The sequence below is a fragment of the Pyxicephalus adspersus genome, chromosome 6 (assembly GCF_032062135.1).
Source record: "Pyxicephalus adspersus chromosome 6, UCB_Pads_2.0, whole genome shotgun sequence".
Classification (NCBI taxonomy): Eukaryota; Metazoa; Chordata; class Amphibia; order Anura; family Pyxicephalidae; genus Pyxicephalus; species Pyxicephalus adspersus.
In genome coordinates, this window is record NC_092863.1 from 2,632,436 (window position 1) to 2,659,813 (window position 27,378).

General features: G+C 41.9%; 1 protein-coding gene and 1 long non-coding RNA gene across 2 annotated transcripts in view; both read left to right on the forward strand.

Annotated features, from left to right (window-relative positions):
- The window catches only part of PTPN1 (protein tyrosine phosphatase non-receptor type 1), a 36,193-nt gene extending 13,382 nt beyond the window's left edge, over positions 1 to 22,811 (forward strand). The window contains exons 2-9 of the mRNA XM_072414142.1: positions 10,586 to 10,676; positions 13,082 to 13,182; positions 15,344 to 15,442; positions 16,451 to 16,588; positions 17,820 to 18,029; positions 19,009 to 19,170; positions 20,190 to 20,425; positions 21,267 to 22,811. Coding sequence (XP_072270243.1) covers positions 10,586 to 10,676; positions 13,082 to 13,182; positions 15,344 to 15,442; positions 16,451 to 16,588; positions 17,820 to 18,029; positions 19,009 to 19,170; positions 20,190 to 20,425; positions 21,267 to 21,471 — 1,242 coding nt within the window. The 3' untranslated portion in view covers positions 21,472 to 22,811. The remainder of the gene's footprint in view (positions 1 to 10,585; positions 10,677 to 13,081; positions 13,183 to 15,343; positions 15,443 to 16,450; positions 16,589 to 17,819; positions 18,030 to 19,008; positions 19,171 to 20,189; positions 20,426 to 21,266) is intronic.
- Positions 22,812 to 25,255: 2,444 nt separating this feature from the next.
- Positions 25,256 to 27,134, forward strand: LOC140332440 (uncharacterized). Its single transcript, XR_011921123.1, has 2 exons — positions 25,256 to 26,018; positions 26,589 to 27,134. It is a non-coding gene; the product is annotated as an uncharacterized lncRNA (long non-coding RNA).
- Positions 27,135 to 27,378: the final 244 nt, after the last annotated feature.

The following is a 27,378-nucleotide window of genomic DNA, read 5'->3' on the forward strand; positions in this document are numbered from 1 at the left end:
TATACCACAGTGCTGTACCGAGAACACTGAGCCAGTCCCATCAGTCTCTGTACAGAGGAGCTGACACTCTAATGTCCCCCCACAGTCACACACTATACATTTCTATAGCTCTGACATATACCGCAGTGCTGTACAGAGAACACCAAGCCAGTCCGAACAGTTTACGTATATTCCAGTATTCATTGTTTTACTCTAACATCCTTTATTTCTATGTAACTGTCCTGCAGAAGGTAGGTGAATGCCACATACAGCCATCTGACGGACATCTTGTGAGTCATTACCCGGTGTGATTAATTTTAGATCCAGACATTAACGAGACTTTACCACCCTGGAAACAATGGCTGCTGTTAGGACAGCACATTTTCCAGGTCCGGAATTCGTACTTCCCATTCCTGGATATAGCCGGGCTTTGATCGGTGGCTTGTGTTATTCAGAATGTCTCCCCAGGCCATGGGGTACATTCAGGTACTTGCATTTATTAGCTATTATAAAATGATAGGTCTGCTTTAGAGTAAATTAAACCTGCACATGGTGCCGCCATTTTCCTTCTTTTCTCCTTCCTAGAGACGAATCTTTGGCCATCTTGAATGACCGTAATGTGCCAGAGATCATCCATTCACCACGTGATTGGGAAGCCATGATTGCCGATTATGCAAAAGGGACATCGCCTGTCCCTTTCTCCATAGCCACCTGCCTCATCCTGTATTCTGTAAAGACTTTAGTTCCGATTAAAAAAGGAAATTCATCCTAACATTGAAACCCTCCTTCATTCAGCCCTCAAAGATGGAAATAATTTTTCCAGGGTCGTTCTGTTCTATGGAAAGGTGAAGAGGAAGGAAGAGCAAGCGGCACCCTGCTGTGCTCTCCTCCATAGCAGTGCCAAGCGGTAGTTCCCAATTGGTCGCTCATGAATCCACCAGGACAGATTGATAAACTACGTCGGAGGACCTTTGTTCTCATGCCAGATTTTTGCCTAAGACAAGCATGATGATACATCTCCATTATTAGATGTATGTACGCAACCTTTCTCTGTCCCCTGGATGCCCTCCTATGTTGTCACCTTATCACATATCTTTGTAGGCAACAGCGCCGGCACATGGACCTTCCACCATTGCCACCGTCCTATATACCATGCAGCCATTGCAGGATAAAATACTTTATGATCTACCTAAATGCCCCTCACTTTGGGAATTCATCTACTTCAATGTGTCATTTACTATCCTAGGCTAAGACTAAAATCTGCATGCAGTGAGTATGATATAATAACGTCTCTTCTGAGAAAGTGTTGTCACTGTGGTCACTAATGTGTTTTGTGTTCACATACAAACATTGCTGAGCACACTTTTCCCTGTAAACCAATCCATCGAGTTATCCCGGCCACGATACCCGAGCGTAATTCCTCCTCTCATACTGCAGAGCAAGCCGATACTTCAATATAGAAGAGCCGGGAACGGCGGATAATTTTAGCGTGAATCTCTTCTGCTGCGAATTTAATTTCTAAGAATCCCCGGGTGCAGAGCCCAGGGCCGCCATGCTACTGGCTCAATGCTGCATTTGTTCCCTTTTTTATTTCTGATAAGCTGTAGCGTAGCAGAACGTATTTCCAGGGAAGAGATTTCACAGCCTTTTTACTTGGAAAGTGTTGAAGGTTAAAGCCGGTTCTTTACAAAACAAAACATGGAGAACAGACTTTGTAACATGAGAGAATGCCGGCATTGGGGATTCATGTTTACACCAAATAATCTAATGTCATGGGCTGAAAAGATCGTTTAAAGGAGATGTGACCCCAAACTGAACCATCGCCATGTTTTGCTGCATCTCTTATATCCTACTTGCAGCCACAGGGTGACAACGCAGGAGAACATTTGAAAAACTAGGACAGAACATTGTCAGCTGGTTACAGGAAGAATCCAAATAAAGTTCCAGGATCTCCTAAGATTGTTTTTGAAGCTGCAGATTTAAAATGACTTGAAGTGACATTAACTTAATATGATATTCGAGAGGTTTGTATAAGTTAAAATATTTCTGCCTTCATATTATTGGTTTATTCTGAGCCTGGGAGGAGCTTCAATATGCAAATAAGCTGAGCTCAGCACAAAATCGGTTCCTTGACCCACTTTTGGATCGTTAATAATTAAGTGCCCATAATGCATTGTTGTGTTGCTGGAGGAGCTATGCACAGAAGGTACCTTGAGCTAGCTTTGCATATCATCCGCTTCCCCATTATAAGGAAAGGTGGTACATGTGATAACCGGTTATATTTAGCAAAGTATCTCGTCATTTGAAAACCATATCCTGTTTTTAACACCAGAATTCTGTTTAATTCTGCCCGACCAAAGAGTAGGCAATGAGTTTCATAGGGAGGATGTTGGCTGTTGTCAAAATATCTTTTTTTAATGTATTTCACTTTTATTCTTTGTAAACAAACAGAAAAAAAACACACACACACTTGCGATCAGCAAGATTCTTTTTCTGCAGAATAAATAACAGAATTTAATTCGCTGCTTTGCATTTCTTTCTGCACTTGTATTTTTTTTCTGCAGCATTTATTGTGTGGAGTTAAAACAAAAAGCCTCCAGATGTATCGATAAGGACTGTCAAGGGCCAGCCATTGCAGATGTTGCATTTCTTATTTCCCAAATTCACGAAACTTGCCTGACCTCTTCCTTATTTCCCAGTCACCCCTCCCTTCCTATGTGGTACCGTTGCCTTACACCCATTTCCTCAGGATGTGTCATTGACCTTCTAAATCTGCCCCTGCCCATCTGTCTACCTTGTCATCTGCGTCAGTGCAACCTTGACAAATGAGGTTACTGCTTAGAGTACATCCTTGGACAGTCCAGGGGCTCTGCTAGACAACAAGCCAATCAGTAAACAGATTCCACCATCGAAATAATGCAATCTACAAAAGTCATCTTATTCCAACGGCAAGCATGCTCGACAGCCTGTGGCATTGCAGGATCTTGTCACTTGTTTCTGTGCCATCCCACCACCGGCTCTCTTATATACTCGTGCAGTATTTTCCCCTGAAGTTTCTTTTAGCTGGGTGGGGGAAAGCTGAAAGCGAGTGGCATCCCTTCAGTTGTGACCCAACATTTCAGTAACCAACCAAAAGCAGCCAGGTGGTTTACTAAAAAAATGCTGGGTGGTGCACCCCACTAAAAGGAGCCGGGGAGAACACTGCATGAGGCTTCGGTGAGCTCCCAGAACCCTGGAACACGCTTGCTCCATTTTTTAAACTCCAAATGCAGGGGAATTCCAAAAAACATGAATAACCTCCTCCATACCAGTGTATTCCAGGACTGAGGGGATTCCAAAAAAAATTTTAATTTTTGCATGAAAAAGTCATCCATGAAAAGTCATATTTTGGTTCACATTGTCACATTGGAGGCAGGTAGATCCTGCCTCCAATGTTGGTACACCTATTGTGACTGTTACAAAAGTGCCAGTCTTACTTCTGATTTTTTATTATGTATCTTATATATGGGAAAAGTTCCTATACCAGACAGAGGTAAAAGTATTACCTAAACTATGCAAAAAAAAAAAAATCCTGTGGCCCTAGGTACATTTCAGAGGGTTCTGATGTGGTGATCACTATACCTTCCAGCAGCAATTTTGTATCGTATATGCAATAAAATAAATTTCAGGGTTCTCCCCAAGCCCTTTTAGCTGGGCGCACCACCCGGCACTTTTCAGCACCCACCCAGCTGTTTTTGGGTGGTTACTAAAGAGTTTGGTCACAATACAGGGGCTGCCACCCACCTACAATTTCTTCCCACCCGGCTTAAAAAATTTTCTGGGTTGAGCACTGAATTTGCACTTCCTTTATAGGGGGGCTCTGCATGTTTCTACCAAATGCAAGATGTAGCCACCTTCCATGGTGCATTCCTATTGCTACCGGACAACACATCCAGTGCTGGGCCATCTCTGCAGAAATGATGATGTGGAGCTGACTGATGTCCATGGGCATAGAGAATTTTATCATGTTAGCATTCTTTTTAAACACTCCATGCCATTGTGAAGTTTTCAGCTCCTGGCCGTGATTTGTTTCTTTATACGCTTACAGAGAAACTTCTGCAAACATTGGACAGCATCCAAAATTCCCTTGTATATAAAACAAGTTTGAGCTTGCTCTGTCAGAGGTGAGAGCCCTGCTATTCTAGCTGATTGTGTGCTTGTGGAATGCACGCTCTTCGCTCTATTCCTCTTGTATCACAGCCCATTTTTCACTTCGCTGGAAATGTTTTGCTCTACCCCCTTCCTCTTTGGTTTCATTCAGAACTCTTTTGGCAGAAGTGCGGGGCAAGCCAAGGAAGCTATTGCAAGCAGCGATTGTGATCAGCTGTCAGATCTAGCAGTTAATCCTGCTGACGCACATTAAAGTGATCCTGACTTGGTTGGAAATGGTTCCCAGCTAAGAGTATGAAAGTCCTGCGTCCTTTAGTGACCCTGTATTAGTCAGATTGATGCTTGTCTTTATGTGGAAACCTTTGAATTTGCAGCCCTAGCTTTATCTGGGGGTTTAAGTCTGCCCAGGTCAATAATAAACCCCACCCCTGCCCAGGTCAATAGTAAACCCCACCCCTGCCTAGGTCAGTAGTAAACCCCACCCCTGCCCTGGTTAAACCACCACCCCTGCCCAGGTCAATAGTAAACCCCACCCCTCCCTAGGTCAATATTAAACCCCTGCCCAAGTTCAACCTCCACCCCCTGCTTAAGTTTAATCCTAGCCCACAATCCCTGCCACTTTATGAATCCCAATATCTTGCAAACCTTTTTTTGCCTGCTCTGATGGTGGTGGGACTGATCAGGAAGTTCAATCCCATAACATAATTTATCAAGTTTGCTGCAGGCAGGGATTGTGTTTTAGACCAAACCCTTATCTCCCATCCTATTGTGTGTGAAATTCCCCCACCTACTAGATTGTAAGCTCTTCAGGGCAGGGTCCTCTCCTGTATCACTGTATTCGTCTGTCATTTGCAATCCCTATCTAATGTACAGTGCTGCGTAATATGTTGGCGCTATATAAATCCTGTTTAATAATAATATTAATAATATTAATAACCCTTCTGCTGCTGTAGTAGCTGCCATTGTCCTAGCTTTTTGGTCTGACATTGGTGCCTCTCTGTGACCTCACTAGACTTGATTTTATGTCTTGGTGAAGTGTGGGAATCTCTCCTCACACAGCAGTATTATATATATATATATAATATATATATATATATAAAAAAAGTTCAGAGAAGCCATTCCCCTTCCTATTCAATATAGTTTTGGATGGTAGCTCTTCGACTTGTGTTGCAGCAGTCAGAATTTTTAGGTGAATGCATCCAGTCTTCAGGACGCAGGATGTCGGAAAGTAGCTGCAAGGCACTTTTATGCTTCGTCTACACAGCTTTCGAAAAGCTCCCCGTTGACCGTCCAAACCCTTCCTGGCGGAGGCTGGGGCGATGAACAGGCCGGCTCCACCTGAATGCTGCAGGCCATGTTAAAATCGAAACACGGCAGTACAGAACAAGTACTGCTCAAAGCATTGCTGAGTAATGAGCTAGTCACAGCTTTGCATTTGTGGAAGCTGTTTTGGGAGTGAGCACCCACTTAAAGCTTAAATTTCTCTAACCTATCCTGCATGATTTAGTATATTGTGATGCTGTTTCTGGTGCTAGGATAGGTATTCCAGCACTGCAGATGCACCTGCACAATCTAGTCTTCTAGTGGCGCTACCATTGCCGGTAAAGTCTTCTCCTTTGTATTCATGGAGGACCCTGCCACTGGACAGCCAATAGGCAGTGTCCATGTCATGCAAGCAATGATGTGATCACTTTCCGAAATCTCTTAATGGGAAGATATACCCTGTTTCCCCGATGATAAGACACTGTCTTATTTTTTTTGAAGGCCAAAATATGCTCTAGGGCTTATTTTCAGGGGGATGCCTTATTTACCCATGAAGAAGACTACAGTACACAGTTATTGTTCATGTGCCATTCATGTCCACTTCTGATTAATCTGTGCCAATCATTGTCCCCTTCTGATCAATCATGTGCCATTCATGTCCACTTCTGATCAATCTGTGCCAATCATTGTCCCCTTCTGATCAATCATGTGCCATTCCTGTCCCCTTCAGATCAATCATGTGCCAATCATTGTCCCCTTCAGATCAATCATGTGCCAATCATTGTCCCCTTCTGATCAATCTGTGCCAATCATTGTCCCCTTCTACTGTAATCAATAATATACTGTACCATTTAATGTCCCATTCTAAAGCTTACCGTATATAGAGTGGTATTGCTCACAGCAAAAAAAAACCTGTCTGAAATCCTGAACAAACTCCTGCAGTCTCCGTTAGGGAGGGATGAGGGAAGCTGCCTGTGTTTGCTTGGGCGGAGTCACGTGCGCGCACTGCAGTCCTGTCACTTCCTCTTCATGAAGAGGCGCGGCACACACGGAGGAACCACACACGGAGTCACCCACCGTACCACCCGATTCTGGTAAGTAATCGGTGGGTGGCTTATTTGCGGGGGGGGGGGGGGGGGCTTATTTTTCATTTTTCCCTAAAAAGGGGGGGCTGTCTTATTTGATGGCCCTGCCTTATCATCGGGGAAACACGGTAGTACTGGGGCATCATGTGACCGTGATGTGTAAAAGGGGCATTTAGATGACAAGGGCACATATATACGATTTATGTTTGTGTGTGTGTGTAAAAAGAAAAAACCCTTATGGATGTTCTTTATTGATGGCTTCCTGATAGGCGTTCGTGCACCAAGGACCCAGTGAGCACAGCTGTCAGGAGACCGCTCTATAATAGATGTAAATCTGTATTGAGCGATTTGCTTTCCAGGAATAGTAACACAATGAAGCCTCCCCTTAATGTGCTACTTAAAAGACTCCGTTGTTGTAATTTCCAGCTGACTTCCAGTAACCGTTCATGCTGTTTAAAGGGCATTTGCAACTTGCTGACACTATTTCCTTAAGCTGTTAGGGGGAATAAAAGCTTTTATTTTGCAGATCTTTGAGGATGGGGAGGCTCTAGACATGGTCGCCTCGTATGCATAGGTTCTAGTTTGTCCTTCCCCATCGTCCAAAATGGGCAGTTGGTTGCCTGTCTGAGATAAGTCACTTTTCTCAGGAAAATTAAACAGATTCACTTGAGTCTGTATCCCAATCCAAGAAGTGGATATCAGTTGGCAAATGCTTTGGGATCCCCAGGTGTCAATGTTCTGGGGACCCCTAAGTGGTGTATATTTGTTCTGGACCCACTGATAGCAGTCTGTTTTGTTCTGGCACCCCCATCTGCCAGTGTATCATTGTTCTGTAACCTCGTAAGTGTCCGTGTGTCATTACTTTGGGATTTCCAAATGTCGGTGTCATTGCTCTGAGACCCTTGAGTGTCAGTGTGTCTTTGTTCAGAGACCCCCGTTATCATTGTGCCATTGCTTTGGTTTTTAACTCTCTGACACTTCTAATTGTTTATTATCTTAGACCCCCATTATCAGTGTTCTGGGACCCCCCCCCCATGTACCAGGGCATTTTTGCTTTGTTTTTTAGATCCCCGAATGCCTTTGTCCTGGGACCCCCAATTTTCGATATTCTTAGACCCCCAATTTTCGATATTCTTAGACCCCCTAAGTAGCATAGAAGTAAAATACAAACTTGATCACATAGTAAACATTCTGGAGTTCTCTGTAGTAGTTAATCAATGTTGTTTCCTGCTTATTTGACGTAACAAGAAGTGAAAATAAATCCCATTCATAGCCTGGTACTCCATGGAGGATTTTTGGAATGCTTGCTGCATTCCGTGCTATCCGATGATGACCGGCCTACAGGTACGTGCTGGAACTTGCTGCTCTCCAGCAGTACTGTCTGCAATCAGACATATTTTAAAGTTTTGGGACTAAACAAAAAAGTTTTTATCTTTAGAAATCTCTGCTGTGCCCTGTAAGCTGAGGGCTGTAAGCTGCAGTGCACATTCCTGGCAGTTTAAACCTGATATAGTGTCTTCTGTATGTACCGCATGTACAAATCACTGTTAGGAGGAACAGGGACCCTATGTGCACTTGGTAAAGTATTTAAGAAATGTGAACTTTCCTAACATATTGTAGATGAACAGGCCATTATTAATATTATTACACAGTATTTATATAGCGCCAACATATTACGCAGCACTGTACAAAGTCCATAGTCATGTCACTAGCTGTCCCTCAAAGGAGCTCACAATCTAATGTCCCTACCATAGTCATATGTCATTACCTCAGTCTAAGGTCAATTTTGGGGTAAGCCAATCAGCCTAACTACATGTTTTTGGAATGTGGGCGGAAACCGGAGTACCCAGAGGAAACCCACACAAACACCGGGAGAACCTACAAACTCCATGCAGATAGTGTTCACCACACCACTCACCACTGTGCCACCGTGCAGCCCATGATCAAGTAGGTATGATACAATGGAGGTGGGCAACAAAACGGTACGCCTTCCATTACCTGTGGCTTTGCCCGTTAAACTGGGCAGGCAGTAATCAAGAAGCCATGATAATGGAGGTGGGCAAAGAAACAACGGACCTTCCATTACTTGTGGCTTTGCCCATTAAGCTTTGCTTTTCTCTACCTATCTCCAGGAGCATATGCCCACCTACCTACCTGTTTGTATGTGGCACACTCCAAGTGACAAGACTAGTCAGTGCTGTCACGCAGAAACTCAATAGCCCTTTGCTATGAGAGTCCATATAATTGGTTCTGGAGATCAGTTAAATTGCACATTAGCATCTCCCCCGAGGTTCAGAATTGAGGTTATATTTAGACATAGGACCTTCTCTGCTAGTTAGAAAATCTCAAGAATTTTTCTTGTATTTTTCTAGACCGCAATGCTTTCTATAAGACACAAGTAAGGCCCGGAGACGTTGTAGTCTTGTGTCAATGAGCATACCCTGCAGTCGAGAGCAGCAGCTGACATTGCACTTTGCAGAAAATCTGCGGTTTGCCCAATCTTCCTGCTTCAGCCTCATCCTTCTCCGATATGCTTCCCTTACAGGTCACGATTTGCATAAATGACGCACCAGTCACCCTATGGGAGGAAGAAGCTTGCCTTCACTTCCGCAAACATCCTTTACTTGTTGGCTTAACTCTTTCTCGGACTAAGATTATAGAGTGTTCTTTTAGGAAGAAGAGCAACCTGCGCCTGTACCCGACACAATGTATAAATAAAATATAACTAAATAAAATATTCACACAGAGTTAAATTCATTTTTCAGCGAGATCCTGTATTGATGATGGGAAAGTCAGACCGCTGTGTAAAGTTTTCTGCAACCCCAAAAGTTTCTCAACAGGGCAAAGGTCTGGACTCTGTGGTACCCAATCTGTGTGTGAAAATGATGTCTCAGGGTCCCTGGACCCACCTTTTGCAAATTGAGCCTGATAAATTCTGGCATTGCCATCTTGGAATTTGTCCATGTCACCAGAGAAGAAAAAACTTGCATGATGGAGAAACCTGGTCATTCAATATATCTGGGGAGTCAGCTGAATTTTTGGGCACACAATGAACCTAGACCTGACTAACTAATGCAACCCAAAATCATAACACTACCTCCACAGGTATACCAAATCATACAATTGGCCCCTAGGTCATAACACTGCCTCCACAGACACCCCAGACTCTTAAACTGCCCCCCCTCACAAGCACTCCAGATCATGAAACTGTGCTCACAGGCCCCCTAGGTCCTTACACTGCCTCCACAGGCACCCCAGATTATAACACTATCCATACAGGCACCCCAACATGAAACACTGCCCCTACAGGCACCCCATATATTAACACTATCCATACAGGCACCCCAAATCGAAACACTGCCCCTACAGGCACTACAGATTGTACCAATGTCCCCACAGGCACCTCAGTTCATACTACTACCCATACAGGCACCCCAGATGAAAACACTGCCCCCACAGGAACCCCAAATCATACCACTACCCATACAGGCAACCCAGCTCATAACACTGACCCCACAGGAACCCCAAATTATAACCTTACCCATACAGGCACCCCAGATCATAACACTGACCCCAAAGGCTAACCAAATGAAGTATTAAGATTCAAAGCTTCTTCTCAATAAACTTCCAAAAAGCACAAAAATCTTTTAAAGGAAGTAAATAGGATTATTAAGTATATTTATTGCATTAATAAAATCTGTTTTCTGTGATTTTATGAAGGAATAATATTAATCTACAAATGATCACTGTACAAGAGATGGTTTGGTTGTTATTCTTTACTCAAACCCATTTTTTTTCTTTAGATATTTCTCTGTTTCTTTGTCTTTAAGCCAGGTTGATTTATTCAGTAGGTCATCAATGTTTCCCGTAGATTCACTGATAAGCATCTTTCTTTTCCTTGTCTGGAATATCTAATGTTACCCGAAATAGTTCCTGTTTAATTGTAACCTCCTTTCAGAGATATTCCTGCCAAAACTAGCAAATCCCTCGCTGCCAAGGAAAGCAGATTACATGTTGCGGGGAGCTCGGGGGGGACAGCCCAATTACTTTATCATTGGTACCTAATGCCTCCAGGGATTCTAACTGCTTCCCGTACTTCTGTCTTGCAGGAAATCCGACATGAAGCTAGCGATTTCCCGTGCAAAGTGGCGAGACTGCCCGAGAACAAGTCCCGCAATCGCTATAGAGACGTCAGTCCATGTGAGTATAGTGCACTTTCACTTATTGGGCCAACTAAATTTAGTGGTCAGTGTTTAACTCTTTTGTAGGCAGGTGGGAAAAACTGAGGTTTGTGTGATAAAGGTGGAAGAACTTTCTATATGTTCAGCCATTGCGAACAGGAATAACGTCAACAGGATTTTAGGGGTTGACCCATAAAACGGAATGGAGCTGATCCTTTTTTTGTGCCAGAAATATAGTGGTTTGTATGCCAATGCCATAATCTATTGTAAGGTAAAGCTGAACGTTAGGCTCAGCTGAGCTTTGGGGGGTAAGCTTAAAATTACAAATATGGTGGTTGTTCTGTAGTCTAAATCTACTTGAATTATATAAAATCTGATTTATGGAAACTGCCTGCCCCGCTACCTTTCAACCTCCACCACCTCCAACTTATCACTTGGCTTATGTAAAAAAAGAAAACTTTTAAAGCTCCTTTACTTACCTGAATCCTTGGTCACACCTGATCTTCTCTTCTCCGGGGCTGCAGAATGGGATGGTCCTTCTTCTGGTGGCCATGTTGCTGCAAAGGTGTTAACACTGAATTGCTCTCCAGTGGTGGAGGAATAAAAATTGCTTTTTGTCCTAATTTGTGAATTGGTGCAGGGGAAGTAGGGGAGATTCATTTATGGGTGGGTGGCCTCTTTAATCCTAGGGGCTAGGGTACCTTATAGAAGTGTGTCAAGCCACGTTGGATTATCTTCTACTTGTTGCATAGTTTCAGCACTGAACCATTGAACATCTGCGTCGCTATTATGTGCACAACCTTTTATTATTTGGCAATCCCATTGCCCCAAACCTTCCCCCATGTTCCTTTGTAAATGAAGTGAACATCTGTAATTGTTTATTGCTTTGCACAAATACATCAGGGGAGATACACTATGAATGCTGAATTGTATTTGGTCCTGCAGGTCCCATGCATTCCCCCCACCCAAATTTACTGGATGTATAAACAGAAGGGAAGCCCCTATGTTACTCAATTTTCATTCTCTGCATTACATTATCATTGTTTTATGATTAGTCAATACAGAGTTGCTTTATCTGAAATGTTGTCTAGTCCTGCATTACTTCGCTTGGGTGGATCTACTTCCAATGCACTATCTCTCCCTTTCTCTCTGCTTCTTGTTTCACTAATCAGATATAAATATTTAAAGCTGATCAGAGTCCTTCCTAATATAGAGGATATTTGCTTATCAACCCGTCCTTTCTCTCGGTGCAAACAAGGACAACAATAAGCAGCCTTTCATCATGTCCACACATGTATTGTGTATACACAGGAAACTGGAGCAAGTCCAAGGCCTGTATGTAAATAGGTTTATAAATTGTGTTGTCCTGCAATGATGTGAAAGCAGTGTTCTCTGGAGAAGGACATCACAGGGCCCCAAGAATCAGCAGATTTCTCTTTTTTAATGATCCCTATGTCTCCGTCACATTACACACCTGCTGCGGATTTTGCACAAGAAGCCCCATTCCTGTCTGGTGGTGCAAGTTCTCCTGACCTTCATCCTGATAGATACAATAATTATTTAATATGCCTTGGAGAATATCTCTAGTTTCAGACAGTGAACCTGTCACCACCATGGAAAAGGTGACAAATGATCAGAAACATTAACTTTTGTCTTTATAAATCAGTACATCTGATATTCACCAAATATTCAGTGCAGGGGAACCTTTATGGTGCAGATGTTTAAAGCTGAATTCCAGTAATTAAAAAAACACCTGGGGCTAGCTTCAAGGGGAAATGTTCATTTACATCTAGGGGGTGTAGGAAGGAGTTTTACTCAGTTTATCCCTCTCCAACATATCCCTGGCCTACATTCTCCATTTCCATCCAAACCAGCAGGTTGTGGTTGGACCCTCGCCATCCTCACTTAAATTGCAGTTCCTGCATTGAGGTGGGTGCCATCGGTGCCTTCTTTAAATAAAAACTGCAGATTTTTAAAATACTGAAAATGATTTTAAAATGTCATTATAATCTTGTATTCTTGTAAAATGTGTAGGAGGTTTTATTATTTGAATTCACATCTACTTTAAAGAATAACAAAGATCCTAGACAATCTCCAAATATCAGAATCCTTTGCAAATAGGTGGGATTTCCCTTCACTTTCGGTTCTGGAGGTGAGAAGGCATTACTCCAATATGATTATATATTCCTTCTTAGACAGTTGTCACCTGAGCAGTAAGATTTCGTCTTACCAACTTTTCAAGGGATCACTTTATAACATTTTGTTTCCCTTCATTTATTGTCCTATAGACAGTGATTTCCAGGATCCAGGGGTTCGATACACTTAAAGAATATACCTTTAAGTGAGTGTTTGGGATTATCCCTATGACTAATTTGTTTATTCCCATTATAATGTGATTTTTTTTTTTTTTTTTTAATCTCACAGTCGATCACAGCCGTATTAAGCTTCACCGAGAAGACAATGATTACATTAATGCCAGTTTGATCAAGATGGAAGAAGCTCAGCGCAGCTATATACTAACACAGGTAGGCGACAGTGGCAGTTCCCATGTTTCTGTCCTGGTGGGTTTCTTTCTAAAGCTACTTTTTTACTTGAAAAGAAACCCTCCATGTTAATGAGATTCTTAAATATTTTGTTACTTTCTCTGATGCACACTGTGAGCTTGTCACAATGTTCTGTCATATTTTCAGTAAACTATGTACAGCACCCCTGCTAGCTCCTTCCGCCACCCATGATATGACAGCATTGCACGATGAACCAGGGAATAAAAAATATATGCAGAATAAGCTTTAAAACCGTTCTGCCATGTGATAAATCTGAACTAGTCTGTCTTTAAGAACTAAGGCTATGTACACACAAATTCATGATCCTTTTCAACGACTAACAACTGCACCATGCATGAACGAGTGCTGTACATACGGCACCGTTCTGCTCTATGGAGCGGGGAGGGGAAGACTGATGGAGCAGCAACCCCGCTGCACTCTCTCCCCCTTCACCTCCATCACTATCGTTCGTCGTCCATCGTCTGTGGATGCGCCAGGGCAGTCGTTCGGACGATGGACGACGAGCCCTGTACACATGCAAGATTCTCTCCGATATCAGCCCTGAGCCGATTATTGGACGAGAACCATTTCATGTATGTACCTAGCCTATGACCCTAGGCAGAATCTGCAGCCTAATACACTTCGGGGAATGGTAGATGTCTTCACCCTCCGCTGCATTCTGTGGTTCTAGCCACTGATTCCTAAACACAATATTAAATTAAGGGATGGGATTATTCCACAGAAAGCAGCAGGAAACTAGGCATTCAACATAATTGCTAGGGGAGAGAGCAAGAATTTTATTAGCAGAAGAGACCTTGTTTCTTATTATCTCCTAGCATTTTTCCCCTAACACATTTAAAAGCCAGCAGAAATGCAAACTTATTTTGCCAACCTTTTATAAAGTGTTTAGAGCTTATTCCAGATGTTTTAAAGTTTACCAACAATATATGGCCAAAAGTATTTTTGTCTTCAACCCAAAAAAAAGGATAATGGTAAAACTACAAAATAGAAAAAACATATTTGACAATTGTTATGCACTGAACTGACAGCATGACAAAGATCTGACTCATTCTGCTTGGGCTCATGTCTACAAAGCCAGCTCCATAAAGACATGGTTTGACTTGTTTGATGTAGAAGAATTTGAGTAACTTAAACCAAACTCTGACCTCAACCCTACTGATCACCTATAGAATGTTTTAGAACCATTGGAAGTCAGGTCTTCTTCCCACATAAGTTCCTCAGGTTACAAATGGACACAGACACACTTCAAAATTTCGTGGAGGCCATATAGGTGTGATGGTCAGGCATGCACTAGCTTTAACCCTTATGTTGGGGGTGCCTCCAGGATCTGTGTGATGTATTTGGCGAGGATAATTTTACCAGAATCTGTGACTAAATTGTATTGAAAACTCATTGCAAATGCATAAAAGTTGTATTGGGAAACTGTAATTGTTTTACTGTATTTATGTTTTCTAAAACTTTGCCAATCTTTTCATGCCTCATTCGTTTGGTGGATCAGTGGTCACCAGCCAGTGGTCCACAGAAAAATTTGGACATAATTTGTCATTTTCAAATTTTAATAATAATAAAACAAAAATAATATTCTTATAAATTATTATATTCTGAATGATAGTTTTCACTTTTATATTGCACTAAATTCACAAACTGTACTAGAGACGGAAAAACAAGGGAGGCAGAGCGTGACGCCAGTGTAGTATTAAGTTGTATGAGGCAACCGCTGCCGAGCCGTACGCTTCAGTATTGTTTCCACCATTACAACAGTCACCCCACTCCGCAAATAACGATTCTCATGCGATTGTTTTATTTTTCAGATGCTCTTTTAGGTAAGTATGACCTGTGTATTTTCTTTAATGTGTTTATGCAATTACATCAAATAGTTTGACTTATTGATAACTTTTATTTTTTGTTTGGTCTTAAAATTGATTTAAAATTATGAATTTAGTGGTCTGTGAGGTGTGAAAGGTTGGTGACCTGTTGTGACCTGCTGTATGCCCAAATGCATTGTTTTTAATACTTATACATGATACATGTATCATGCCTATTTTTTATTTCAATTATTCCATTGTTTTGTGTTGCCATTGTTCTCCATATATATATATTAAAGTTTTGCTGTTTCCAACAGGGTCCACTTCCGAATACATGCGGTCACTTCTGGGAAATGGTGTGGGAACAGAAAAGCAGTGGGGTTGTAATGCTGAACCGAGTCATAGAGAAGGGATCAGTAAGTGTAAAATGTTGTGTGTTTATTTATTGTCAGACAAATGTACAATGGGAACCTGAGCCACAGAGAAACCTAAGAGTGCAAACATAATATTGTCATGCTTTCAGAGGTTGTATTATTGTCTGTGGTTAATTGCCACAATCATCACCTTCAGGGATCCTTTGCTAATGCTATAGCTGGAAGAGCTTTGGCATTTGTGATTTGCTTTTTGTGTCACTAGATGTAAGATGACCTAATTTTTTTCCTGCAACTGAAAACTCTATCTCTTTTTTTTATTAATCGTTTCTACGGCTAATGGTAAACTTTTTTTTGTTTAATCACAATAATACAATAAATAACTGATAATCCCATTTTTATTTGAACATTGATTTATTTTTTTAATATTTTTGCTTAAAATAGAATCACCTAACCCCCACCCTCTAAAAGGGATTTAAAGGCTAGTAAGTAAAATAACACTGTACTGCTCTGAATGGGAATGGTGGGATATAAGATATAGGAAGAGCTAACCGGCATTGGGGAGACAGCAGGAAATAGATATTACCCAACCAGACGGAGAATGAAGGCCCATCCTGTACAGTCAGGAATTCCAGAAATCTTTGAGGAAAGGCATCAGTGACTCGTGTGCATTTCCTGACTGTCATTAGCCTAATATTCATCTTCTTTGGTGGACTCTGAAATGTTTTTCATACCAGTCTGTACATATGTACCATATGTATTCTATTCCAAGCTATGTGGTCCAGAATAAATGGGTGCCCCTGCAAATGATTGACATGTTTTCAGTGAATAATACTAGTAATGCTACTGCATGCAAGAACATATTAGACAGTTGTGATCAACCTTGGGACAACAGTTTGGTGACCCCAGAAATGGGTAGGTTCCCTTAAACAAATTCCAAAACATTGTGGAAAGCTTTTTCAGAACTGTGGTAGCTGTTGTATTCCCAAAGTAGGTCCAACTCACCCTTATCTCTCTTCTCAGTGTCCTAATGTTGTTGTTTGCATCCCACAGATCAAATGTGCGCAGTACTGGCCAAAGAGAGAGGACAGCCCAATGGTGTTTGAGGACGCAAACTTGAAATTGACTCTCCTGTCTGAAGACGTCAAATCCTATTATACAATCCGTATGCTGGAGCTGGAGAATCGTGGTGTGAGTAGCCAACACTTGGCATTACTAAGCCGCAGATCCACTTTGCCATAACCATTCAGCTGCTGATCAAACGTGGACATTTTCTTTCACAGGTTTCATAAAAACTGGTGTTCTAATAACCCTTCTCCTCCATTAAATAAACCAATTCTTGTAAAAGAACCCAAATAATGCTTGTCCCACTGCTAAATTTTAATCTGTGGTCAGGCTGCCACTGCCAGATAGTTATCTGCACCCAACATTTTAATGTGGATACCTGGTTCCTGCCTCGTTTCATGGATCTTACCCCTACATTACCAATGATGGTGGAACTATCAGAAGGAATCGCAGTGCTAAATAGAAGCCTGGGGCCAAACACTTTGATAAGTAAAGTGTGATAAGGACCATTTGGATAGTGGGGCAGCACGGTTGCTCAGAGATTAGCACTCTGCAGGGCTGGGTCCCAGGTTCGAATCTCAGCCAGGACACTATCTGCATGGAGTTTGCATGTTCTCGTGTTTGCATAGGTTTTCACCTACATTCCAAAAACATGCAGTTAGGTTAATTGGCTTCCCCCTAAAATTGACATCTGACCATGGTAGGGACATTTAAGGGACAGCTTGTGACATGAATATGGACTTTGTAAATGCTGCGTAATATGTTGGCACAGTATAAATATTGTGTAATAATAATAGTGGAACAGGCATCTATTGAGTAAATATTATGCAACTTACTAGCCCATTACATGCCCAATATCCTGACAATTCAATGACTTACCTCATATGTTATATAAACTTATCTCATATGTTATATATCCCATGCAATATGCATAGTACTACACTAGGTTTTGTTATGGTAGGGGGGCATTCCTATTCAATAAAGTCAGTTGAGACGGCGTTATGATTATCTGGACAGCAAATTAGCTATTGCATGCAGTGTAATCCCACTTGGAGTCATACTCCACTCCACAATTTAAATTTACTTCTCCTTTCTGGTGCTTCTCTTTACTGCAGTAGGCATTTTATATTCCCCTGTGACCGCACCTCCTCCTCACCATCAGTTTAATTTTGGGCCATGACAATAAGCTGTGTTCCCTATTGTTCCTGTAAAATTGAGCAAGGGGGGTTGCTGACATTTCAAACAATTTATTTGGAAGGCTTTTGGATTTTGGATCACTTATTGGCAACACAAACAGTGAATTGAAAACAATTAGGTGGAATTTTTGGTCATAAAATTATTCTGATTTGTTTTGCAGACACGAGAGACACGTGAGATTCTGCACTTTCATTACACCACGTGGCCAGACTTTGGTGTCCCTGAGTCTCCAGCGTCATTCCTCAATTTCCTCTTCAAGGTGCGAGAATCAGGGTGCCTTAACCCTGAACACGGGCCTATTGTGGTGCACTGCAGTGCTGGCATCGGCCGATCGGGGACCTTCTGCTTAGCTGATACCTGCTTACTGCTGGTGAGTTTCATGTGGACCTGCATTTAGATGGAAAATAGAGTGGTTGTCTACAAATGATCTTTCAAAATAAATTTATTTATTGCATATTAATTGCATATTTTTGCAACACTTTAGCGACCCTGGACTATCACATCTATATGAGCATGTTAGTAATGACCTGCCCCTGCATGGAGTTCTGCATGGAGAGTGACAGCTAAATCTTTTCACCCAACATCAGTACCTGACCTCACAAATGTACAAATTACCACAAACACACATTCGGAGGAGTGGAAGATGTTGTAGCTGCGCACATCAGCATTATGTTGTTTGTCCAGTTTGGCGTGGAGGAACTCAAGTGGCCTGCACAGAGCCCTGACCTCAACCCTACTGATACTGAAAGTAGCTTCTCTGGAGGCCATTCCATCTGCCACATGTTTTATGGATTCATTGCATAGACTAGCAATGCTGCATTGTACCTTTGTATTGGGGCGCTGGTTGTGAGCTAATCCAACATCTGTGCCTGTTTGTTGGGTCAGATACTAAATCCCACATCTTGTGAAAAACCTTCTTAGAAACGTGGATGCTGGCATAACAGCCAACTCCATATTATTATAAAAAGGAATGTCATTGCCTTGAATGCCCAACAAGCTCATATAATCCATTTAGTCGTATGACCATATATTGTAGGATAATTCTTGTGTTATGTGTGAAAGGTCCGGTGGAAGTGATGGTCCAGTTACTTACAAGTGCAGTAAGATTTGAAAGTGACCGTCACCTGGCTAAAATAAAGGCCCTTATTTTTATGAATTGAGCCCTGTGTGGTGAAAATCACACAGCTAAGAAAGAATTAATGATAAAATAATATTCAGGTGTTTACAGGTTTTCAGCACTGATGAATTTTAAAAATGTTAATTGAAATATTTTGTGTTTGATGCTTTAATAGGGAAAATCTTCTTTGCATTGCACTCATATTTCTAACCTTACCTCGTCTTTCACACAGATGGACAAACGGAAAGACCCGTCCTCGGTGGACATAAAACAAGTTCTATTGGACATGAGGAAATACAGAATGGGTCTCATCCAGACGGCAGACCAGCTGCGTTTTTCTTACCTGGCCGTCATCGAAGGGGCCAAATTCATTATGGGAGATTCCTCAGTACAGGTTTGCTTATGCGAATATATTGGCTATTTACTTAATATTATTATTAAACTGGATTTATGCAGCGCTGTACATTAAATAGGGGTTGCAAATGACAGATGAATACAGACAGTGATAGAGGAGGAGAGGACCCTACCCCCAAAGAGCTTACAATCTAGTGGGTGAGGTAATTTACACACAATAGGATGAGAGATATGTAGTGGTGGGAAGTAGTGGTGGTTTCAAAAGACAGAAGAAGACGGGTAGGCAAGTTTGAAAAATGGGTTTTAAGTGCTCTTTTAAATGAGCAGAAAGTAGGAGCAAGCCGAATAGGATGAGGAGGACCATTCCAGAGAGTCGGAGCAGCTCTAGAGAAGTCTTGTATCCGTGCATGTGATGAGGTTATGAGTGAGGAAGTCATTGATAGGTCATTGGAGGAGCAGAGAGCGGCTGGGGGAGTATTTTTTACCAAGTCACAAATGTAAGTAGTATGTAATAATAACTTTATGTAGACTTTTTCACCAGATAATTTCAGCCACAGTCTTCATGGTCAATATTTGTGCACATATAGGATCATTTGTGCATGGTATTTATTTGTAACTTGATTGCTGTTGGCTGCCACCATCATGCATGTCAGCAGCCCCAGCAGACAGAGGTTTAATTTAAGTAACACATTATGGAATTTTCCTTCACCTTCTCCTGGCATCTACTTAAAAAGTTGGGAGAGTTGGAAATATAGGGAGAAGAGAGGAGGGTTGAAGCATACAGGCCAAGCACCCAATAATTAGACACTCATAGAAGAGAAGAGCACTTTAAATTTCTGGAAAGAACGAAGGCAGTACCAAGGAATTGACTCAGAGTAGACAAATTTCCCAGCACGTGCCCATTGCAAAAGAATAAATATAATTTGTGGAAAGCATTTAAAATACTTTTTTTTTGTTGTACTACATTTAATATTTGTAAGGTGACAGGGTTTATTAAAGGGAGGTAGGCAGAAGAAAGTGATGCAGTACCCATATAATTAAATGTTGTCTGTTCTACAGGAGCAATGGAAAGAACTGTCTAACGAGGACATGGACCCCCCTCCCGAACACACCCCACCTCCACCCCGGCCTCCAAAACGCATGACTGAGGCCACCTTCAACGGCAGAATGATCGAGCAGCCGGAGTTCTTCCCGCAACAAGTGGTGGAGGAAGTGATTAGACGAGCAGTCAGCGTGGTGGAGGAAAGCTTACCGGATGGCAAAGCCCACCCGTCTCCCCAGCCTCCAATAGAATGGTGGGTATTAGGAAGATGTGGTGGTTTGGGATGTTTACTGTGCATTATAATTAATCTTGGAATACATCTACCAGTGATGCTGGAACAAATCCCCAAATTACCCTAGAACTGTAAGGTGTAGCTTTGTTAGGGGCCCACTGCACATACAATAATGATACTGGTAACACTATGGCGGTATTACCTGGAATGGTAGTATTCAAATTCCAAAATCTAATTTTTGGTACATTTCTGTAAATAAAAAATGCACTTCCCCTGTAGCAAGTAGTGAGCTATATCTTGGTGGAAGTCATGCAAATATCAATATGCCATCTCATGAAGGGGAACGCCACTTGAAACTAAAAGTGACCCTTGCAGTGTGTTTTTCCCTATACACCCGTCAGTATTGCTCATACTATATCGGTGATGCAGACTTCTTCCTATTACCGCCAAATTAAAGTAGCTTCTCTGGAGGTTGTTCCATCTGCCACATGTTTTATGGAGTCATTGCATAGACTAGCAATGCTGCATTGTAGGTGATGACATGGAGGCCCCAACCACATTCAGCGTTTAACCATTGCAGTGCTGTGAATGCCCCATTGCAAGGGTAATTTTTTATTTTAACGTTCTATCCCAGCTTCGACTGGGTAGGCTCAGTACCCAGCCCGTCTGGAGCCTCGCTTCGGAGGGTTTGGGGATAAAGGGTGGCCCTTCCTCTTTAGAGGAGGGATCACAAATGGTACCCCAGTGCACCTTTTTTAGAAAAAAAAAAAAAATGTTCAGCTTTATATGTGTATTTACCGGTTCTATTTTGGAGTTTTGTTTCTAACCTTTTTTTTTTTTTTTTCTTTTCTTTGCTTCACAGTACTAGTCAAGACACTGAAATCCGTAGGAGAACCACCGGTGTGGACCAGACCCACCCCTCATCCGATACAAACGACAAGATCAAACCCACAGCTGCAGACGACAAAAACGACAGTCAAGAATGGAGGTCCCTGGTGCTAAACATCTGTATGTTCACTGTGCTGACCGCTGGCGCCATCCTATGTTACCGGGTCTGGTACCATTAAAAAGACCCTACCTGGTATCAACCTGTACACAAGGAGGTGAACGAGATGCAACGTGGAAACCAAATCACAAGAGGGAAAAAAAATAAATAAGCAATCGCCAAGCCGCGGCCTGACAGCGGCAGCGCTGGAACAGCTGAACTTTGCCCATGCGTCTCAATGCATTATGGGGTGTCGAAGAGCCCTGCAATCCTAAGGAGGAAATCGCCACATCTCAGGGCTGCAAAACTATTCAGGAGTAAAAAAAAAACAAAAAAAAAAAAGGAAAAAAGAAAAAAAAATAACAAATAATGCCAAATATTTTTTTTGGAATAAAATAGTGGTATGACAACACAATGTTGTTGTTTTTTTTTTCTTTTTGACCAGGTTTTTTTTTTTTTTTTTATTAAGACACAAGCGTTTCCTTTTTTACTTTGTGTTGCTATGTTTTACTGGCGTCACAAGCGATATACAAGCTTGGCGCATTTTTTTTGTCTTTGTAACCAAAACAAATGTCCTTTTCTATTGGACTTGTTTCCACATTTCGCCCCCTCTCCCCCACCCAAAAAATTGCGTCAATAGAATGTACTTTTTTCATATGTTCAAGGGGGTTTGTATCATGGTAATAATAATTATTATAAGTCTAGACTATATGGGGTGGAAGCAGCAGCAGAGAGATTGTATAGATTTTTTTTTTTAATCAAGCTTGTGGGCTGTGCCTCTATATGTAACTGTTACAGATGCTTCATTGTCATTACCGTATGTCTCTAAAGATTAGAAAAACGGCTTTCTCTCCATTTGCTCAGGGTAGACCAACAGCATCCATTTCTTCCCTGTCCATTTTTAATTTTTTACCATTTTTTTTGTTTAAACCTCCGCTGGTTCTTTTTGATACCCATTAGACCTCGGTCTCTACGTTTGCCTGTAGCGCAGATACAAACTACAAACTTCACAAAGCCTCCACCAGCATTTCAACCGCACGGTGCCTAGGAAGTGGAGCGTACGCCGTTGCCTCCTCCTTCTCCAATTTTAATTTTTTTTAGCCAATATGTCGCCCGTGGCCGATTGGTGCTCGAAAGTGACGGCGGAAGGCCTGTGTCTGTTCCGGGGCATTTTTTTTTCCAAATAAGCTTTGTTTCCTCACTTTTTCCATTCATACACAGTACAATGTGTTGGGTCGTGTTACTGATGCTGTTTGGAAGAGGGAGGCGGGGGGTGTTCAGAGGGTGGGGGAGGAGGGACGATGATGTTTAGCAAAGTCTACGATACTGTTTAAGCCTGACGCAATACAAAAATGCACTTGTGACACTCGAATGTGTTGAAATTATGTGCTGGTCCAATAAACTGTTATTTCCTCCCTTCCATTATTCTGCGTCAAATTTGATTGGTCTCCAGTGTTCATGAAATTGATTGGAAGTGTTGTGTGTAGAGAATGAAGTACGTTTTTGTATTGAGTGTTTGTGCAGCTGATTGGATGTGACACTTGCAAAGGAAAAGTTAAAGAACTTCAAATTTTTTAATGTTTAATAGAGAAATGATTTGATTTGAGACTTGTTGTCTTATTAAGTAAAGTGGAACTGCAGCTTTTTAACCCATCTCCCTCGATCCCCTGAAGCCCTTTTTTCATTCACCTATATATATGTTTCATTACCTAGTCATATAGATAGTTTGATACTTTAGATGTTTTTTCTTCTTGGTTTAGGGTCAGGTATTTTCCAGGACTGATCGGGTCACACATATTAATATGTACATTGCTCAGTAATTGGATGCTGTGATATCCTGCTTAGTAATATGCACCCCTGGGGTGCAAAACTTAATGATGAGAGGCTGAGATCGCTGTGCAAATCATCCAAAGAGAAATCACTGGGGCTGGAACTTTTATTATAACTGTGTGCCCCTTGATATGTTGTTCTGACCATTGTGTTTCTCAATCTGCATTCACCCAGAGCTTGCTAGGGGTTCCTTGAGCAATTTGTACTTTCAGGTCAGGTTAGCAGACACCAATGATCTTTTTGGCTATCTGTAAGGGTGACATTCTTCCCAATGGCCAGCAATGTAAGAGGAATTCTTCCCACTGACCACCACACTAATATACTGTGAGCTATGGATATAGTAATTATAGCAGAGATCCCCTAAAGCAGTGGTGGCCAACCTTTTCGGTCCCGCGGACCACTAAAGTTACCGGCTCCTGACCGTACATGCTCTGGGAGCCGAGTGTCACTCAAAGGGGGATAACCCTCCCTAATAGTGACATCATGATTGGATAACCCCGCCCACTCTCCCGTCGCAGAACTGAGCCAGAGACACAGCCCGCCCACTTCCCCGAGCCAAGAACCGTGCGGGGGACATGATCCGCGGCTCTAGCCAATGTATCCCCCCAGCGGGGTCCTTCTCCTGACCCTACTCGGGGGTGCACCGACCAGAGCTGCGCACCACCAGTTGGCAACCCCTGCCCTAAAGACCTGAAAGTTATTTTAAGTGTTCCCCATGTTGAGAAAGGGCTGATTTAGAGAAAAGAAGTTAAGGGACATCTGAAATAAAAAAAAAAAAGCTGTCCCCCAAAAAAAGGTGAGGAAAAATCTTACAATGGAGACACCTACTGTAGTTGCCAACTTAAGAGGGGAATATCCTTAATTTAAAAGATCTCTTCCTACTTTCTGTTGTGTCTCTTTGATGGGGGATGGTTGTACACAAACCTAGTGGTGTATTTTGTATTTTTTACCAAACCTAAAAAATAGATTTATACCCACACGTAATAAACTAGCTTTATTCTAATGTTTGTGTTAGTGGTTATACATGTGTACAACCATGCTGGATTAGTTCCTGGCTCTCAATAAGCGATGGGACCGTTCTTAAGCTACATACACATGTCCAATAGTTCTCCCTCGATAGTCAGCTCGGTGCCGATATCATCCATCGTCCGAACCACTGACAATGGACGACGAAGGATCGTAATGCAAGGGAAGGGGGAGACCGCGCAGCTGAGTGCGCTCCGTCGTTCTCCCCTCTCCATAGAGCAGAACGGTGCTGTATGTACAACATGCTGTATGTTCATGCATCGTGCAATCTTTTGTCGTTGGAAAGGATCAGGAAAGATCCTTTCCCACGACAATAATTGCAGGTGTGTATGCGGCTTTAGGGTCACCAACCAGGGTAGAAGGCGCTAGAGATCTGCTTCTAAGAGATTACAGCTGTTCTACATATGGGTGATATTTTAATGTGAGATTAGTTTGCAGGTCTCCGAAATTCACTAAACCTTGCGTTATAGAGGATGTGTTTGTTCCTTTTATCAAATTGTTTACCAATTGTACTTCGGAAGTAGGAGAATGATCCCCCTTGTGATAGATAAGCGGCATTATCTCAATGGGTGGAAGTTATATCTCATGTGTTATCTGCAACTTTTTGAGCTGAATGGCAGTGCAGTTGTTAATATCCTAAATGTAGTAGATGGAGCAGTTTTGTGTTGCAGCAAGAGTGCTAGCTCTGGAATAAGTGTTCTGCTTTGTTATATTGAGACCTGAGTTCAAATCCTGGTGTAAGACTTTTTTAAGATCCACTCCCCTGCCTGTTGAGGTTGCTTATATAGAATTATGCAATACCAGATTGGACACCTTGCCTTCAGAACCGCCATCATTTTTCACGGCATAGATTTATCATGATGGAATGTTCCTCAGGGATTTTTGGTCCATATTGATAAGATAGCATCATGCAGTTTCAGATTTTTCAACTGCATATTCATGGTACAATTTTCTCATTCTTCCTCTACTGAATTGGGATCTGGTGACTGTGGAGGCAATTTATTGTGCTGAACTCATTGGTCCTAAGACCAGGCAATCTCTGTCTAATTTTGGACAAATTCCATGCAGATTCCAGTATCGGATATCTGCGAATAGGAGTGGGAGCCAGCATGGTCTCTTTCCTTTGCTTCAGGGTTGTATGTGTATTATGTTCAGAGATGGAAACCTCCGGTCCCCAACCAGTCCACCCATTCTCCTCTGGCATCAGCAAGTCAATGTTGGTTGTAGAATTTTATTTTCCCTTTTTAGCCATTTTCTGTAACTCTCAGAGATGGTTGTGGGTGAAAATCCCAGCCAGAAACAAAATAATTCCCACTTTTTGAATGGGCTGCTCCAGTAAGACAATTCATTGTAATTACAGTTATTGTAGTGATCATTGACCATAAGAAAAAAGTAATTAGTCCCAGATAGCTTTTCATTAGCAAAGGATTTAAAACCCTGATTTACATTTCATCCGCTTGCTGGTTCCATATACAGGTGACATGGTAAGGCGCTGTATATATTAACAATATTTTTGTATAATATTATATTGGCAAATCTGTTAATGGGTTTTTATTTTTATTTTAGTGTCCATAAACTGGAGGAAGAAGAGTGTGTTTGATGTGAAACAGCAATAGCTCACTGATTAAAGTGGCTGACTGGTCTATGGGAGACCTGAGTTCTAATCCTAGGACAAGCCTGAGACCTGTTCCCAGGTGAGCTTCCTGTGGCCCCATCCCAGGAACAAGCATGCCCCAATTAAGTGAGCTGGTGGAACCTGTGAGTGAGACACAGGTAAGTGGATGATGGATGGTGAGTGAACAACAAGTGTTGACCCAGTGAAAAGTAAGTGGAACAATGGGAATGACTGGTGGTTGAAGTGAAAGAGGAAGTAGATCAGTTGCAGGAGATGCAATAGGAGTTAAGGATTTACCAAAAAGCAAACCTATAAAAATGTATTTTAATGTACATTTTGAAATGGCTTGCAGTCATAGTACACAGGTGTGAGCAGGTGTTGCTCACCTATGGCTTATGTGGGACTGGGGCAGATTGGTGGGTTGTCTATGTCTTCCAGCTTGGACCTGGCACCTTTGAGACTTTTCAGGCTTCTGTGCATTTGGTTCGATTGCTTTTAACAGATCTCTCTGCAGACGATGCCAGAGCTTCATTCTGGTTTGCCCTTGGTACCATTGGTGCTTTCTGCCATTACACCTTGTAACCATCAGCGCTTTATCAATTCGCATTTAGGGCTTTAGCTCTTTCAGGGATTTGAACTCAGATCAGCATCACCTTGGGGTCACCGCACTAATCCACTGAGCTATTCACCTCTGCCCAAAATCTCATGTGTTTGTTCTTCTATTTCAGGAGTATAAGGATACCTAAATTTTAGAAGATTATACTGAGATTCGAACCTGCAATTTCTAAAGGCACAAGTCTGGGAGCCAGCTACCAAACCACTAAACCAAACAGCTCTTAGAAATCACTAAAAATCAAAGTATTCAAATAGAAAGTAGTATTACAAATTCAAAGAAAGGAAGCTGGATTCAAACCAGCAATTCAGCAGACGCCCTCAGATGATTAGCCAACTGCTAAACCTCCACACCACAGTGAAAGTTCGGACTTTGGGCTCCAGCTGTGGTCCCCTTAAACAATAAAATATCTATGTATATATAAATATATATTTACTTCCTATTAGGGATCAGTAGAATAATTGTGATTGCTGATGCCTAGTACTGAGTGTACTAACTTGCCTAGTGCTTTATTTTAAAGAGAAGAATCCAGATTTGAACTCAATATTTAAAGGGTCCCTTTGGTCTCTTGGCCGATTACTTAACCCCCAAACCAAACTAAAGATTTGGCTTTGGCACTCAGCAGCCAGACCCTTAAACCGCAACTTAAGTCAATGAAGAATTGGCAGAAAAACTGGGACTTTTATAGAATATTTATATCTTATTAAGGCTCTAATGTTTTTAACACTAAACATGGAGATTTAGTTGATCAACATGATAATTGGCATGAAATGGCTTACCCTTTACAAATTCAGAAGAAAAGGTCCGGATTTGAACCAGCCACTCGGCATTACCAAGATTATAACAGGAGGGTGATAAACCCCTGCACCAAAGCAAAGCTTGGGAGTGATTGTCTTGGCAGACTG